This window comes from Polypterus senegalus, chromosome 15 (genome assembly GCF_016835505.1).
Source record: "Polypterus senegalus isolate Bchr_013 chromosome 15, ASM1683550v1, whole genome shotgun sequence".
NCBI lineage: Eukaryota > Metazoa > Chordata > Cladistia > Polypteriformes > Polypteridae > Polypterus > Polypterus senegalus.
Window position 1 is genome coordinate 32391416 of NC_053168.1, and position 19134 is coordinate 32410549.

General features: G+C 40.5%; 1 protein-coding gene across 2 annotated transcripts in view; it reads left to right on the forward strand.

Annotated features, from left to right (window-relative positions):
- The first annotated feature begins 52 nt into the window (after positions 1-52).
- slc39a4 (solute carrier family 39 member 4) overlaps positions 53-19134 on the forward strand; it is a 90271-nt gene continuing 71189 nt past the window's right edge. The window contains exon 1 of one of the 2 annotated variants that reach the window (XM_039737243.1): positions 53-722. In XM_039737243.1, coding sequence (XP_039593177.1) covers positions 513-722 — 210 coding nt within the window. In that variant the 5' untranslated portion in view covers positions 53-512. The remainder of the gene's footprint in view (positions 723-19134) is intronic. The other variant, XM_039737244.1, reaches the window with a different exon arrangement.

Genomic DNA, 19134 nt, shown 5'->3' on the forward strand with positions numbered 1-19134 from the left:
GTGCTAGTTGTGTTCCTATTGATATAAAAGTGTCAGCTGAAGGCAGGGCACTGTGTGCTGATGTTACATGAAAAGAATGAAAATGTCAGAGGAGGTGTTGGTTTGCCATTTAATCCTACACAAGTGGAGCTCCCATTGTTACTTAGCTTCCCGTAAGGAAGCCAGGAGGAGTTTCTCTCAAGGGAGGGCAGTGTGTGTTGATTTTACATCAAAAAGGGAATGAAAGTGTCGGAGGAGTTTCTGCTCGTCACTTGGAGTAACAATCCTGGAGTTCACAGTCACAATCTGCATAAGGGCTGCTAAGCTTCTTCATCGAATGGGGAAGAGGCAGACACTTCTCTTGGACCAATCAAAAGCTAGAGTCTGTTCAAGATTAGATTTACAGCAGTCTTAGCATAGCACGCCAAAGCCACCAGGTTCTTCCTTGGGCTCAGAAGACCTACAGAGATCAGCAGCCCTACATCCAGGCTCTCTGGTTCTAACATTGGTGTGTTTTCCTGCTTCTTTCCAATATGCACCTTTTCAGCTTTTTGTGGCAAATTGTCTTCCTTTGCCAAGGGTTTATGTTTTGCCACAATGAGATCATTTCCAAAGAAGAGATTTTCAAAAACGTGCTGAGGCTGTTGTCTACAGAAGAAGACTTTCTGAGCCATGATGCCATGAACACCTTTTTAAGCATCTTGGAGAAACGTGTGCACTGCTTTGGAGTGTCGTGTGGAAAGGTAGGCACACATTTTTTTTTTTTTTTTGCTCTCGGCTCTTCCTCGCTTGCGGCCAGCAGTTCTGCACACTTTACAAAGCGGGGCAAAGTCTACCAGCTTTTACTTGTGCTATGCTAGGCTATGCTGTACTTTGGATGCTTTTATGATTCTTAAACTCCATGTTAAGTCACACAAGGAAGTCTTTTATAAAGAAAAAAAGAAACCTGCAAATTATTAAAAGTATGCAGAAATGGCTTGTTTTGAAGTAAGTAGCCATTTGTAACAAGTGTTCAATTTGGGGGAACACTGCTTTGATAACACAAATAAATGTTACATTCAGGTTGTGTGTCTTGTAAAATTTAGGCCTCTCAGTGCTTCAAAGTAAAGCAGATTAAGGCGGTAGGCGTCAAAAACTCTGAAATAGAATTGTAAAATTATATTAGACAGCTTGGTGGCACAGTGCTTAAGGATTTGCACCTCACCCATGTCAAGTACCCACATTAAGTTGCTGGTGCGATTTCACTCAATGTGAATTGTGCTCAGTCTCGTCTCCCCACTCGGGTGGGATTTCTGCACAAATTCCAGTTCCTAAAGATGTTCAAGTTGAATTAATGAAAAGATCTAAAGTGGCCCAGTGCACCACGCCGCATGCCTTGTGGATTTGGGCTCGCTGCAGTAAAGGAAAAGAGGGTTCACAAAAGACGTAATACAGAATATTATACATTCTGAATATACTGAGAAGTCAAGGACATCTTGCCTGAAGAAGGGGCCTGAGTTGCCTCGAAATCTTCCATATTTTAATCTTTTTAGTTTGCCAATAAATGGTGGCATTTTGCTTGACTTCTTACTACATCCATAATGGCTAACACGGTACAACACCCTACTACTACATTCTGAACATATTCAAATTTTTCAAAATAAAATTGTCTATGTATTATGAAGTGATTTTCTATTTACAAGCACTGCTGGCAATGTTTACAAATGTATCATAATTAAACCAAAATTCAAATGACCTGGAATAAAACAAAAATATACATATATACTAGGGGTTTCGCTCGCCCGCGAGCCAGCGATACGTGCCAACTACTTCGCATCTCTGCCGCTCACATTGTGAACAGGGGGGCTGAATGCACCCCAAGGGGACGCGGTTACTCCTCCGACGCCCCCTCTTAAACGGTGATACAATGGGAAACACTTACAGTTGTTTTTTTTACCTCCTCTTTGCTGCTGGTTTGCTGCTGCTGCTGCTGCTGCCGTGCTGTGTGATCTGCATTATGCTCAGCTCACTTCTGTCATATCACCTACAGTTGTGCTTGAACGTTTTTCAACCCTTTCAAATCTTTCTATATTTCTGCATAAATATGACCTTAAACATCATCAGATTTTCATTCAAGTCCTAAAAGTAGATAAAGAGAAACCAGTTAAACAAATGAGACAAAAATATTATACATGGTCATTTATTTATTGAGGAAAATGATCAAATATTACATATTTGTGAGTGCAGTCCATCCATCCAACCATCCATCCATTCTCTAAGCCCACTTATTCTGAGCAAGGTCATGGAGCAGCTGGAGCCTAACCTGACAAGCAATGAGCAGGGCAGGAATAACCCTGGGGCAGAACGCCAGCCCATTGCAGGGTGGAAACACAGACATACCCACAACACTCTTAAAGATAAAGGGGCCAGAGTGGTTCTTCAGAGCGATTCCATAGGGGGAACATTTTTTGGCTCCCAAAAGCCCCATCCACAAGGAAAGTTACAGAAATAAATCTTTATATGGATCTTTAAAAGACTCCATTGAGTAAATAATCCTAATTAGATTGTAATAGATTTGTGAAATACCAAAGGCTCCTGATTTTAAAAAGACTCTCGCTGCATACAATCACACAAGCTAAGTCTGGGTTTTCTTAATCTCTTTGTGTCCTGCTAGGTAGCCTACCAAACATTACAAGATTTCAGTTTGTTTTTCTACATATTAGAAAGTTTGTCAAAGCACAAGGAACCAATTTCACAAGCAGGGAACCCTTCCTGGCACAAAATGATGCTTTGTCTAGCAATGGGTCAACAAGGAACCACACAACCCAGTAAAGAACAAAAAAATGCCATTCAAGAACCATTATTTAAAGGGTATAGGTCCAAATATATATACTTTATATCAAAGATACAACATCTGCCAAATAATACAAAGAGACATGTGTTTCACCCTTATTGGGCACTTTTGCTTCCCCTTACAGGGATTGAAGCTCAGACATCAGCATCTGACGCAAAGCCACTGACATTGTGTCACAGTGGCTGATTTGCTTATTTGACAAGGTGTAGATTGGAGTGCAGTATTACATTCTTAAATCTGAATCACAATCTGATTATTTAGGTGGTGACCCACCTGGTAACACTTGCGGTTGATCGGCTAGTCGACAAACATCCACCAGATCATAGAAATGTGATACTGTACCTGCCAAATAATATAAAGAGTACACACATCATGTTTTGCCCTTATTGGGGAAGCAAAAGTGTGTACACCTGATGAGCCCCAATAAGGGTGAAACACGCATCGTGATAGATAGATAGATAGATAGATAGATAGATAGATAGATAGATAGATAGATAGATAGATAGATAGATAGATAGATAGATAGATAGATAGATAGATTTTAATTTACATTTACCAAAATATAAGTCGTGTCTTGAACCACAAAAAATCGATCATTAAATCAGACCCCGACTTATATATCCGTTCAAGAATACAACACTTAATTATTTTATTTTTTTTACCATCTTCTTGCTTCCTCCAATCTCACACCAGTTTCTCAGACAAACCAAACAGCGCTCCATCGTAAATAAGGAATGTTCTTACGTTAAAGGTGTATGAGGGTGTGAGATACAAAAAACACAAAACAGTGCAAACGTCACTTTGGAATAGTTTGGGTATTACCGTGTGGTCGCGTAGCCACAATACATAGAAAAAAAAGGCAATGTGCTCTGTGTTTACTCTCTCAGGTGGGCATTAGCATATCATAATCTCTTGGACCGATAGTGTGAGTTTTCCACATTCCACTTATATATATATATATATGCATTGATGTATTGAATACTTTGTAGACAAGAATCAAGTATTTGAACTTAATATGGGCCGCTATAGTGAGCCAATGTAGTGATCTGAAAAAAGGAATGACATAGATAGATAGATAGATAGATAGATAGATAGATAGATAGATAGATAGATAGATAGATAGATAGATAGATAGATAGATAGATAGATAGATAGATAGATAGATAGATAGATAGATAGGAAAGGTACTATATGATAGATAGATAGATAGATAGATAGATAGATAGATAGATAGATAGATAGATAGATAGATAGATAGATAGATAGATTTTAAGTCACCTGAGTGAACTGATTTTTATGGTACAAGATTTATTTATGTAACTATTTATTGATTTTTATGCACTCTTTTGCATGTTTGGAAGCACTTTAAAACTTTTAATATGCTAACTCTGTTACACTTTTGGCAAGTAAGTATAGCTTACAGTATCTTTTCATTCAGCCTGGTCAGGTCATGACTATTGAGTCCCCAAATAAAGGGAGGTCACCATGGCTGTGGCTGGCCATCACATATACTCTACATTGCAGTGTTGGGGTGTTGAGCCATCGATTATATTTAATTCTGTCTTTTGCCAGGATCTTCATTTATTCCACGATTTTACCCATTTTTCTGACTTCTTCTTTCATGTTTTCTTCCCCTTTGCTCTTTTTTCGATGCACTTCATTTCCAACACATTTTTGGTCTCCTTGTTTCATTTCTTTTTTCTTATTTCATGTCCATACTGTTGTAGCTGTTTCGTTTTTATAGTTTCCATGGTTGTCTGCATTTCCAGTTCTTCCAGATCCTTTTCTTTCTTGCCCGTCCCTTTTTGTTTTATCTACCACTGACCTTAGCTACTTCATTTCAACTGCTGTCATTTTAGATCTTTGCTAATTCAGTTTTGCCCAAGATCCTGCAGCAGGTAATATTGTTGTTACGTATTTGGCTTTATATACAATAGATGCATCTTTTCTTCTATACTTCATTTTTTCTTCCCTGTTATGGTGTTGTTAAATTCATAGTATTCTTGATTTGCTTTGCTTATTTTGCTTCTAGTTTCTTCATTGATTTTTCCACTCTCACTTATTACTTCCAGCACTTTACTATATAAATAATATGCTGGTATATGGTGTATACAGTCTTCCTCCATGTGGCAAAGCTAATTTATTCCTGAAAATTCCCTTCCTTAGATAAATGTTTGGAATACCTTATTACTGAAATAAAAAAAAAAAAAAACGTTTAAGTGTTCCCTGGCCCCATGTTTGTTCAAAATAACACAAAATTCATGAAAAGGAAGCAGACAATAATTAGGCTCTGATGACTCGAATATGAACTCTGTTGTAATAGTTTTGCTTCATTAATTACAGGCGGTTTACCTGCTGGCATGTTTGCTGTTGTCTTGGTTTACTCACACAACATGCAACACTTGCCTGTCACACATAATGAGAACCATCAATAAAGTTAAAGACACATAACAAGAAACCACAAAATGGCCTTAAAACAAGGAGTCATTTTCCTCAAGTGGAGCAGTAGCAGTCAGATAAGTTACAAGCACCGAGGCCACTGGCAAGCGTCGAGTCTGCAGAACATCGTTGTTCCTCTCGACTGCACATTCAAGGTAATGGACATTCTAATCTTACTTGGGTTTTTCCAATTTTTAGAGCACCATGAAGCTCCAGATAATGTGAGATAAAATCGCTAGTCTACACAAAAGTGACAAGCTGATTGAACATAGCCATGAGCATGATGGACACTAGCAGCTCCCATGTTGAAATTGTCTAAGACACTGGACAAAAATTAAGCTTCATATAGGTGTGTAAGCAAGAAAAGGATATTAAATGACTTTAAAAACAAATACAATTGTAAGCTGTTTGTTTGTCTGTCTGTTTCATTGCCAGTCAAACAAAAATGGCAATCAATTTTCATAAAGATTTTGCAAGAATGATTACACTAGCCCACCTTCAAATATTGGCGATACGGCGTATATGAGAGTGGGGTTGGAATGCACCTGCACGGGGACTATAATTCAATCAGGCATCAGGAGCGCTGGGGCTGATGGGAGGACTGCATCATCAGTGCACACAATCTAAGATCACACTGTAGCTGCCTTTTCCCAAAATTACCAAAGTTCAGAAGCTCTAACATAAAAAATGGGATTCAACAAAAGCCTGACACATCGAAAAGATTCCACAGGCAAAATATCTTCGTTTTTAAAGGTTTTAGTTAAAATTCAAAGTAAAGCAGTTCACACACAAAAAAAAAAAATGAAAATAGCAAAAATTAAAAAAGTTTTTATTTAAGAGAAGTTCTGTTCCAAGCTAAAATCTTGTTTCATGTCTAATCATTACAAAGTCACTTCTAAACGTTTCTGAACCAGTTAAGAACGATAAAGAAAGCGCATGCCTATCCCATTGCTAAGCTGAAAATGGGTCTTTTAAGTCCCTGTGCACTGAGACCTGCCTGCCTGTTCTAAACAACAACTGACTCAGTGATCACACTGTATTGTAATTATAGCAAGAAGGTTCCATCTCTTATTAACTTACAGGGGGTGAAAGACTATACCATTGTCTTTGGTTATGGCTAAGCAAACACTAATATGAATGTAACTTAACTTAAAGCATTACTTTCTATGTTAGCTCTTACGTACACTATTGGTCAAAAGTTTTAGAACACCTCAGTTTTTGTTCAAATTTAATCAGTTGATATGCAATGAATGACTTAAAATGGTGAAAAGGTAAGCTGTAAACTGCCAGAGGTTTAAATCTAAAGTTTAGGTTAGCAAAAAGTAAAAAAAGGACATTCCAGAAAATTACAAATGGGTCTTCTTCAAGAAACAACAAATAGGTTACATCCTACATCAGATGTTCTGCAGCAATTAAAGCAAATTAAACCTTATAACTTGAAGCAAACAATTTGCACAGGTGTCCCAGCTTCTGTTGATTACTTAAAACCATTAATCTGTCTTAAAGCAGAGATGGAACAGACTGTGTTACTACACCCTCTACACCCTAAAAAGTTGTAAAATCCAGGGATAATGGCAAGAAAACAGCAATTAACAAATGAAACAAGACACAGTATTATTAACCTTTGAAGTGAAGGCCATTCATTTAGAGAAATTGCACAAAAAAATCAAAGTGTCAGTTAAAAGGTAGTTAGGTGAAGAGAGTCTGCCAAGTGATGAAAAACTAAACATACTAATGGGTTTTGTATTTATTCTAAATTTATTAATTCAGCTTTTTTAGTTCATATTCACAACTTAAAATACCTGATATTGTGAAAGTAATCCAATTAGCAGAATTATATTTTAAAATATGTCTCCCTTTTTTCAATATTTTTCTCTTTCTCTCAAAATAGATAGTTGAAATTTATTCTTTCTGTTCTTAACATCAGCCTTGTCATACATATTGCATACCAGGGATTTTTCTTGCCTTACATCCAATCCTGCACCAGGTTTCCTGCAATCCTGCTCTGGATAAACAGGTTTAGATAATGTATATATTGTTCTTAATCTCAGATGCTGTCTCTGTTGTTTTATGCCTGTCCGTACTCCTATTACCTGCTCTTGCTCTGCTCATTATGGGTTTACTGTCCTTTATGTTGGGCTATTCAAGCCCCTCTGCCCCTAACCTTCACACTACATGCTTGTTTTTCTTTTGTTTCCCTCAATACAGCTAGGTGGGGTCTGCACACTGATTCAAGTCTTAGAGCCCTGTTCTTCCTAAGCCCCTGTGATTTTCATGAGAAAATATTTTTAAAATTATAAAATTGTGTAAAATTGTTCATATTCAGTATCTAGTTTTGATTATGCTTGTTTTTATCAGACAAGAACAAAACCAGATAGTAAACCATGTAGTGTAGTAAGCTTCCACTAACATTAAACTCGTATCCAAATCTGTTAAGTGTACAGTTCTGTCTGATTGTGACACAAAACTAAACTCCGTAGAAGCTCCATGCCATAATTACTAAAACTAAAACTGAAACTAATGATATAAAAATAAAATAGAAATGTCTTTGTGAAATAAAAACTAAACTAAAACTAAAAATATACGATGAAGGAAAACTAAAACTAAACTGAATTTCCAAGTAAGGTCAGAAAAAATATAGAAATAAAAACTAATATAAAAAGGCAAACCTCCTATGAAGAACAAAAACTTTGGATGCCTTTTTCCCTTGCCTGGACATGGGTCATTGGGGTCCCCCTCTGGAGCCAGGCCTGGAGGTGGGGCTCGATGGCGAGCACCTGGTGGTCGGGCCTGCACCCATGGAGTTCGGCCGGGCACAGCCCGAAGAGGTAATGTGGGTCCTCCTCCCCATGGGCTCACCACCTATGGGAGGGGCCAAGAAGGTTGGGTGCAGTGTGAGTCGGGTGGTGGCCGAAGGCGGGGACCTTGGCGGGCTGATCCTTGGCTACAGAAGCTGGCTCTTGTGACGTGGAATGTCACCTCTCTGAAGGTGAAGGAGCCTGAGCTAGTGCAGAGGTTCCAGCTAGATATAGTCGGGTTCACCTCGACGCACAGCTTGGACTCTGGAACCAATCTCCTTGAAAGGGGCTGGACACTCTACCACTCTGGAGTTGCCCCCAGTGACAGGCGGCGAGCAGGTGTGGGCATACTTATTGCACCCCCTACTTGGAGCCTGTTCATTGGGGTTTACCCCAGTGGACGAGAGGGTAGCCTCCCTCTGCCTTCGAGTGGGGGAACGGGTCCTAAGTGTGGTTTGTGTGTATGCGCTGAACAGCAGTTTGGAGCACCCACCATTTTTGGAGTCCCTGGAGGGGTTGCTAGAGGGCATACCTTCTGGGGACTCCCTTGTTCTGTTGGGAGACTTCAATGCTCACGTGGGCAATGACAGTGAGACCTGAAAGGGTGTGATTGGGAGGAATGCCCCCCAATCTGAACCCGAGTGGTGTTTTGTTATTGGACTTCTGTGCTCATCACAGATTGGCCATAACGAACACCATGTTCAAGCATAGGGGTGTTCATATGTGCACTTGGCACCAGGACACCCTAGGCCTCAGTTCAATGATTGACTTTGTGGTCATGTTGTCGGACTTGCGGCCATATGTCTTGAACACTCAGGTGAAGAGAGGGGCGGAGCTGTCAACTGATCACCACCTGGTGGTGAGTTGGCTTCGATGGTGGGGAAGGATGCCAGTCAAGCCTGGTAGGCCTAAATATGTTTTAGGGTCTGCTGGGAACATCTGGCAGAGTCCCCTGTCAGAAGCAGCTTCAACTCCAACCTCCAGCAGAACTTCGACCACGTCCTGAGGGAGGTCGGGGACATTGAGTCCGAATGTGCCATGTTACATGCCTCTATTGTTGAGGCAGCTGACCGGAGCTGTGGCCGTAAGGTGGTCGGTGCCTGTCATGGTGGCAATCCCCGAACCCGTTGGTGGACACCAGCGGTGAGGGATGCCGTCAAGCTGAAGAAAGAGTCCTACTGGACCCTATTCTCCTGTGGGACTCTGCAGGCGGCTAATAGGTACTGGCAGGCCAAGTGGAATGTGGCTTCGGTGGTTGCTGAGGCAAAAACTTGGACATGGGAGGATTTTGGGGAGGCCAGGTAGAAAATCCAAGACCATGGTCCTCAGCCGGAAAAGGGTTGAGTGCCGTCTCAGGGTTGGGAGCGAGATCCTGCCCCAAGTGGAGGAGTTCAAGTATCTTGGGGTCTTGTTCACGAGTGAGGGAAGAATGGAGCGGGAGATCAACAGGCGGATCGGTGCGGTATCCACAGTGATGCGGGCTCTGCACCGGTCTGTCGTGGTGAAAAAGGAGCTGAGCCGTAAGGCAAAGCTCTCAATTTACCAGCCAATCTACTCACAAAATTATAATGGCTGTTGACTTTAATTGTGTTTTAAATCCACTCTTAGATAGGTCTCCTGCCACAGGGGTGATGACATCTAACACTGCAAAGACAATTACACAGTTTGTAACTGACCGCAACTTATCAGACCCCTGAAGATCTCTAAACCCAAACTCAAGAGCATATTCCTTCTTCTCACCAATACATCACTGCCACTGAAGAAGTGATTATTTCTTTATAGATAGCAATTTCTTGCCTACAATTAAATGTTGTAAGTATGACACTATTGTTATTTCTGACCACGCTCTTCTGATCATGGAGTTTAAATCACTATGCCCCATATACTCATCTCACAGATGGCGTCTTAAAAACTGTTATTAGCAGACTAGAACTGTGCAGAATTTATAACCAAGCAAATCAATTTTTTTTAAAGACAAACTTATCCTCAGAGGTCTCTGCAGGAATACTCTGGGAAACTTTGAAGACTATCTTAAGAGGGCAGATGATTTCATATCTTTCCCAGAAAAATAAATCAAGAAATAATTACACACAAATAATATCCATGGAAGTTCTGCTGCACTTTAATTATCCATTCATTAATTTTCAAGGCACCTGTCTAACACGGCGTCCATGCAGAAACAAAGCTTAAGATGCACTTGCAGTCAACCCGTTTGATGTGCCAGTCAAAGACATGCCAACTCCAATTATAGGGTCACTGAATTGGGGTTAGGTGGCAATGCCTCTCTCTCGTATTAATTCTTTAAACAGAACTCCTTTCAGTATCCAGGAATGCAAAGGAAGAGACTGGAGGAAGAGACCTGGAAACAGTCCATGAAGACCATGCCTAAAAGTAGGATGGCAACCCTTCTTGCCCAAAGGTGTCTTATTGTCTCTTTCTCACTGTAAGGATTTGATTACTGTCATAAACAAGGATGAAATATTAGCCTTTCAGCAATTGTAAAGGGCCTTTCAAACTGTATTGTTTCATAAATATTAGTAACACTGTAAGGTAAAAGCATCTGTCCAGAACTGAAACTTTAGAGCAGCCACCTGATTTGGGTTTTCGGGGCACTTTTTGTCTTTCTTTCTCTGTTGGAAACCAAAACCCTGCTGTGAATACTGAGAAGGAGTGACAGAAACTATTGTTTTACTAATGTAACTCATATACATTTCATTCAGTATACAGGTAACCTCCACCGTGTTTTACAGTGTATTTGTTGGAATAGGACAGGCACAGGGCCGCCACAAAGTCTTCAGCCCTTTCACTTTTTATACATTTCGTTACTTTGCAGCCTGGTGATAAAGTGATTTAAAGATAATTTCTGCCCTCGTCAAGCCACACTGAATAGAACAAAATGGCCAAGCCAAAAAGATTTTTGGAATTTCTGTAACATCCATCCATCCATTATCCAACTTGCTATATCCTAACTACAGGGTCACAGGGGTCTGCTGGAGCCAATCCCAGCCAACACAGGGCGCAAGGCAGGAACAAATCCCCGGGCAGGGCACAAGCCCACCGCAGTTTGTACTTGGCACTGTGCAAATAACATGTATTAACAAAAAAAAAATAATCCTTAAAGTACATTGGATATCATATTAGAGTCCACTGCAATATACACTAAAGGCAATCTTTCATTCCCAAATCAAGTCTCATTCCATATTCTCTTTTGTGATCCATACACACACATATACTCCTCCCCAAATTGTGGAGGCCAAAGCCCATTGTATGATATCAAATACATGCTGTTTTTATTTTGAAGATGAGAATGACAAAGGGCTTAAATGTTTAAGATGAGAATGACAAAGGGCTTAAATGTACCTTTTATGTACAGTATTTTTGTGCCGTGCAATTACCGTATTGGCCCGAATACAACGCAACCTTTTTTGGCTAAATATTTCCCGTTCAAAAGTGGACCCGCGTTAAATTCGAGGACTAGGCAATTCAATGTAACTAACTCTTCTTATTAGTACACCTATGCCTCCGACCACCCTGCGTGTTGGTCGCGCGAGTCGCGCGTGCCGCGTTCGGTATAGTTCGGATCGGTTCGAGTACACGAGACTGCATGAGAGTTTCTAGCTCCGGTGGAATCGCTGGTTTCGAGCATTTCGATTCTGGCGCGCGTCCGGCGTACGCCAGCAAGTGGCTATTGTGTCTGTGATTCACAGGTAAGTGTAGTCCACGTCTCTCGCAACTGTTATAGTAGTAATTGGCATGTTTGCTCTAGCGGCGGGTTCTTTATTGCCCATAAAAAATGAGCGCGAGTTATAATAGCAGCGTTGAGAAAAAAGGCTCATCAAAGAGACAAATAAATAAAGGTACCAGGAGAACCTACGATATGAATTTTAAGATTATTGTTGCAAACGAGGCAAAGAGAACGAACAACATGAGAGCTTCAAGGAAATATGGAGTTCCAGAAGTAAACGTCCGTCTCTGGAGAAAAGATTTAACGAAATACAGTATATGAATGCAAATTCCTCAAGAAAATCTTTTAGTGGACCCAAAATCGTATTGACATATCCCGTGAAGTTAAAAAATTCAAAGCGTTAGAAGAGGCTGCTAATTTAAACATCCCTAAAACGGACTTTAAAGCAAGAGTTGGTGTAAAAGAATGATGAAACGGAACGGTTTATCACTACGACGGCGGAATTCTTTAAATTCTTTTATGAAAAATTAATGGATCGCGTTAAATTCGGATTTTTTTTTCTAAAATCTTCATGAAAAAAATCGGGGTCGCGTTAAATTCGGGCCAATACGGTCCAAAAAAATGCAAAAAAGTATAAAGCAAGGTATAAAACAACTGCACAGTCCTAAATAAAATCATGCTCTTTGTCGATTGTGTTGGTACAATCATGGTCTAACCCGCAGAGTCCTGAGAGGGTCACGGGGGTCTGCTGGAGCCTGTCCCAGCTAGCATAGGGTGCAAGGCAGGAACAAACCCTGGACAGGGCACTCATGCTCATACAGTGCAGTATACACTAAATGGTGTTTCTGAATAAAATCTTTTTAAATAATAACTACACTCAGGGCACCTGCCTAGCTTTAAATAACCTGAGTGAACTGCTTTAAGAGAAAACTTTTTTTTTTTTTTTTTTTAATGTGGTGCGGGAATAATAGCTCATAAAAAAATAAAAGCTGAGAAGCCAACCAGGTCGGCCCATTTAAATAACTGAAAGTCATCAAAAAAAATTACACCTCTTGGTGTCTACGCTTCTCACCCTCATGCTTAACTAAACAAAAGGGCTCGGCACAGAGTCAGGATCTGTCTGAGAGGGGCTGTGTGCGGTGGGTCGCTCTGATCACAACAGAAGCCTCCTTCCAGGCAGCTGGGCTTCTTATAGCTGGGGAAGTGGAAGGGACAGAGGTTAGTGTCCTCGCTGGGCCGTCTGTTGGTGCTGCACGGAGAGAACTAGAAGACAATAGATAGATAGATAGATAGATAGATAGATAGATAGATAGATAGATAGATAGATAGATAGATAGATAGATAGATAGATAGATAGATAGATAGGAAAGGCACTATATGATAGATAGATAGATAGATAGATAGATAGATAGATAGATAGATAGATAGATAGATAGATAGATAACATTAAATAATGATGCATTCTACTGTAAATGCTGCTCAACAGATTTTTTCCAGCATATTAATATATAGTTGTTTTGTCTTGTTAGAGTCATATTTTACTCTACTTTCCCCTTTTACCTGGACAGCACCTCCTCTTGTCCCGCTGGGTCATTACAGGCTCCATTGAGCCCACGAGGAGATCTTCCATGTGTGACAGGAATGACTAAAATCATCGTAATGAGAATTAATGAATTTCATCAAGTTAATATAAATTTAGCATATTTAGTAAACACAATATGTAATTTTTAAGTTGCAAGTAGTCAGCTCAGTTAGGTGGAAAAACTTAAAGATTACAAAATTAATTAAATTCAAAGATCTCAATATAAATAACTCCTATGAGATGTCTATTGGATGATATTTTCAATTCAAGGTTAATATATATAATATACTACAATATACTATAATGACGGGTAGCTTGAAATGTAAACTGAAAAATATATTGCACAGTATATTATAATTAAAATTTAGAGTATATTAAAAAATGTAATGCAATGCGTGGTCATTTTCTAACCCGCTCAATGCAGACCAGGGTCACGGGGGTCTGCTGAAGCCCATCCCAGCTAGCATAGGGTGCGAGGCAGGGACAAACCCTGGACACGGAATGTAACAGCATCTTGCAAGGTTTCTTGCAGTATATTATTTCTAGCATTTTAGTATATTTTAAGAAATGTATTTGTACATTTTGGTAAATATATTGCAAAATACAAAAATGGCAATATTTTATATATTTTACAATAACTTTTCAGTATTCTGCACTATATTGAAATATATTTATTCTTGAAGTTTAACATAGGTAGTAATGTACTGTATATATTTAAAATATATTTTACACGTATTTCATTTTTGTGAGTAACAGTATTAGTTCATTGAGTGGCACAGCAGTGCACCCTCACAACTCCAGGGGTCTTCCCAGCCTGCTCACTCAGTGTGTATCTTTTCAATGTTCCCCCCTCTCCATGTGGGGACTTCAATGGCAGGCTTTTATTTTTATTCACACACCTCAAAGATGTCCGTGTTAGGCCAGCTGTTGACGTTAAAAGTGCCCAAGTAAAAGTGTGTGAGTGTGCCATGCATTGGACTAGGCTCCATGCCCCGTGACACTGAACTCTGAAGTGGGATCAAGGATGCATGGAAAAATGGATGGATTATGAGTTTATATTATCTATCCCCAAGATATCATATAACTACTGTAATGCTGTTTTATCGATGTCCTTTGTCCCCACATTATAACATTTATGTCGTCAACACCCAAAGGTACAGTTAATCTCTAACTCTGACTGCTTGGGCTTTTGGCAGCACTGTTGGACAGAGGGCAGTCATAGCTTTGGTCCTCTACATTGTAAATAATTGGAGGATTTTCACTAATTCACCAATTCTCATTTATTAACGTTACTAATTAGAGATGATACACCTTCTCCTTAATTCCCAGGTGTCCATAAGTCTAGAATTGTACAGTGCTGATCACAATAGGTTGGTTGGCTTTGAGAGTTGCATGCATACAGTAATTCCAACATGGCAGTTATCTGATTGTTACCATGATTTTCAAAATGGCCAGAACAGTGGCACATGGGTTCTATTGCTAGCAAGTTACTGACTTTATGGAGTTTGTTCATAGAAGATCCAAAGAATGACCCCGGCTGTAAAAAGTGATACAAGTTAGGGATGGGGCCCTTGGAGAAAAAGAGAGAGAAAATCAACATATGAGAAAATGTATATGCCATTGTGGGAAAAGGGCAACTCTTGAGGGTGGCACTGTGTATAAAATATCCAAAAGGGTGATAGGAAAGGCCACCAGAGAAACAGAGAAGTCAGACCATGGAGAAGACATGCAACGTCCCTGGAAAGCAGTAAAACAGGGGTGTCCAGCTCTGGTCCCGGTGGGCCGCAGTGGCCGCAGGTTTTCATTCTAACCCTTTTCCTAATCAGTAAGTAGTTTTCACTGCTAATTAACTCCTTTTACCTCCATTTTATAGCCCTGTTTTTAAGGATTCAGTCCTCTGAGTTGATTTGTTCTTTCATTAAATGGTAGCCATTCTCGGGACGTCCCGGCCGTCACGATACAAAATCTAAATCTGTCTGAGTGTGGATGTCGTGGGATGGACCTGCTCATTTACAAATTCACATGATTTTCAAAATGGGTCAAACCGTGGCACCTGGGTGCAGTTGTGAATTGGTTTCGGACTTTGAGAATGGCAACACATGTGTGAATGTGTGCTGTGATGGGCTGTGCACCCATTGCTGCCATAATAAACTCTCACTTCTAGTAAACAATTCTAAATTTGAAAGCAAATACCCTTTAGAGAGGAGCAGTCAATCTTCAGTAGTTACGAGTGATTAGCGAATTCATTTGTATGAAACTTCAAATAAAAAATAAAATAAAAAATGGTGTTTTGATTCCAGTGAAATTCTGCCACTGACACAAGAAGAAGGGCTTTTCATTGCCACATGGATGCATTTTCATTCGTTAATTTCAAACTTGTCTATCTTTTATAAAGATCTCTAGCAAAAGAAACAAGTTCCAGTTCCACTTCATGCGTAGAAATGTTGTTGACTTGGCTGTGTGTTGTGCTTCTTCTCATTTTACAATGTCCACTTTGTCAATCAAATTGAAAATCTTAGCAACTGCAATCCTAAAGAACAATCTGAGACAGAAAAGCTTGACGCTGCAACATGTATGAAGTGTGGATATCACAACACAGGAAGGGACATGGCGGGAGAGCGGCTTTCTGTATAGTGAAATTCTCCCATGTGGAAAACACAATAATGTGGACATTGGCGAATTTCTGTGTGTCTTCTGGTGGAATAAGCGGAGTGGTGGCTCTGAGGTAGGGATCTCCACTGGCAATCGAAAGGTTGCCGGTTCAAATCCCATAAACACCAAAAGTGACTCTCCTTCACTGGGCTCTTGAGCAAGGTCCTTAACCTGCAATTGCTCCGTTAATCTCCATCCATCCCTGCATGAAGGTCCTCCAACCTACAGAGAAAAACCTGGGGGTTGGTGGCAGAGCTGGCACTCCAGCCACCATAAAAACCTCACACTGTTCCACTCCATCTGAGCTAGTGAGGTGCTGAGGTGTCACCCATTGCATGGCTGCACTCGGGTCCTAATCTGGGATCCTGTGTTGGTTTGTCACGTGGTGGGTGCGTGTGTTCCTCTCCTCTCCTTCATGTGGAAGCACATTTTTACAAAAAGTACTGCCATTTCCCGGGGTGAAGTGACCAAGAGGCAGCTGCAGAAATGTGTGCAGATAAACATGGAGGTGCGAACAAGGCTTTAGGCTGCAGTTTTCCTCCCTTTCCATCTCAAAAATCTCTTTTAGTGAGCTGTGAGTTTCACAATTGCAAAATCAATGCCTATAAAACAACTTTTACTGTCAGTTTCGCAAAACTGTATGCAAACTTTCCTGTTTGCTCATCACTAGTCACTTTATTTTTGGCTCATTAATATCTCATCTTTCTACCCCACCACAGCACCCCACGACTGCTAATAAGATAGAAACAAAAAAGTGTTAACACTTCAGAACAGGGATTACATAAGAGCGATTATTAGTCACTCACTGTTCTGGAACAAGACCTAGACTGGCACAGCATGCTAGGAGAGCAGACCCTTACAGTGCATGTGTGGGTCACTTATCACTAACTGTTGAGTAACGAGACCCCAAGTCAGACTTGGTGTTACAGCACATAGCAATTAGTGACTAACAGGCCAGCCACGAAAAGCTTGTGGTGCTGCTGGAAGACCTGTTGGTGTGGCTGGCAGGGGGCGCTTACCTGGCGGTCTGAATGTGGATCCCAATGCCCCAGTGCAATGACGGGGACTCTGTGCAGCAAAAATGGCACTGTCCTTTAGATGAGACATAAAACTGAGGTCCTGACTCTCTGTGGTCATAGAAGATCCCTGGGCATCCTTTGTAAAGAGCAGGGTGTATCCCGGTGTCCTGGCTAAAATGCCCACCATGGCCTAGTCATTCTGGCCCCCTTGTCATCCTCTACCTCTAATTGGCTATCTCTCTCACCACTTCACCACCTAACAGCTTATATATGGTGAGCGTATTGGCAAAAAAATGGCTGCTGTCCCTCATGGACATGGATGCTACACATGCTGCCCAGATGGGACTGGGCGGTCTCATGGTCTGGAATCCCTTTTTTCTGTCCACCCTGGCCATCGGACCATCCTCTTATTCTATGTTAATTAAGTTCACTTATTTACTTTTCTTTTCTTACTGTGTCTTTTATTTTTCTATTCGTCATTGTGTAAAGCACTTTGAGCTACATTTTTTTGTATGAAAATGTGCTATATACAGTAAATAAATGTTGTTGTATTAGTGACAGCTGAAGTGGCTCCCCACTCACTGAAGAGCTTTGAGTAGTGGGAAAAGTGCTATCCATTCATCCAACCCGCTATATCCTAATACAGGGTCACGGGGGTCTGCTGGGCCCAATCCCAGCCAACACAGGGTGCAAGGCAGTAGAAAATCCCTGGGCAGGGTGCCAGCCCATCACAGGGCACCCCACGCAGACATGGAGAGAACATGCAAATGCCACGCGGGGAGGACCCAGGAAGCGAACCCGGGTCTCCTTACTGCAAGGCAGCAGCGCTACCACTGCGCCACCATGCCGCCTGGGAGAAGTGCTACATATATAAATGTAAATAATAATTATTATTATTTTATTATTAAGCAAGTCATTAAAGTCTCTTTTCTAAAGTGCTACCTAAAAAGCATTCCTCTTTCCTAGAATTGCGTTTTAAAGAATTAGGGAGGAACTTAAGGTGTTACACAGTAAATACCTCCATTTTTGCACCGCTACTGCACTATAAGAGTTTGAAAGTAATAAAGGTACCATGGAAATTTTTCTATTTTTAAAACCATAGGCACATGCAAAAGAAAAAACTCAACATATCTTATCTCCAATGTATCTCTGATGTGAAAATGTTATAATAATTTTAATGCTATTTACAGCTGAGTCACATGGGATCAGACAAGTCCAAGATCAAGAAGACGTGCAAAGGTGGCTAATCTAAGTATGATTGGGACAGCAATCACCATCGTTTTTACAAGCCACCATTATCACTCTGGTATCTGCACATGTGGCAGGAGCCAAAGTGATGTAAGGAAAGAAAAACAACATAATATGGACAGTGAAAATTGTTTAAAAAGCATAATAAAGAATACAGGAACAGCCAACTTCTACTATTTAGGCATGCAGTCTAGTGCATATAACGCGTCCTGGTCATCTTCACCATAACAGGATCAGCTCGTCCGTTAATTATTTTACCTTAATTGGTTTTAAAAGTTTTTTATGAAAGAACAAAATGATGAAGTGTGGATTATTTAGACAATAAACAGTACACCTGATATCAAGGGCAATGTGCGTTACGCAACACTCAGAATGTTAAGCAGTCCATCAGTTGTTAATAGACTTGTAATGACAACCTGACATCGTTGGGCTCTTTAGAAGAGCGTCAATGACAACATCACAAGTTGTAAAGTAAAATCAATATAAAAGGGGGCTTGAGAGCAAATACCCTGAGCACCTTAATGAGGTGAGCACACTTACTAATGATGAGCAAAACAATTTGCACCAAATGTTCTGCTTCCAGTGAAATCCATGCCAGTGACAAAAGAAGAATGGCGTTCAGTTTGCTGTCCAGGTGTATTTTCATCCATTAATTTCACTTCGGCCTGTCTGTCTGGTTTTTATAATTACAGAAGAATCTCTAGTGAAAAAAATCACCGGCCTCATTCCCTGTCACATGTAGACGTGTTGTTGAGTCATCAGCCGTGCATTGTGGTTGTTTCCGTAGTCTGATGCCCACTTTGCCACTTACTGTATACTGTACTTTTCAGAGATCTGCCTTCACTTTGACATTAAAGCCTTCTTCTTTTGATCAGTGTCGGAACGGCCAAATTAAATGC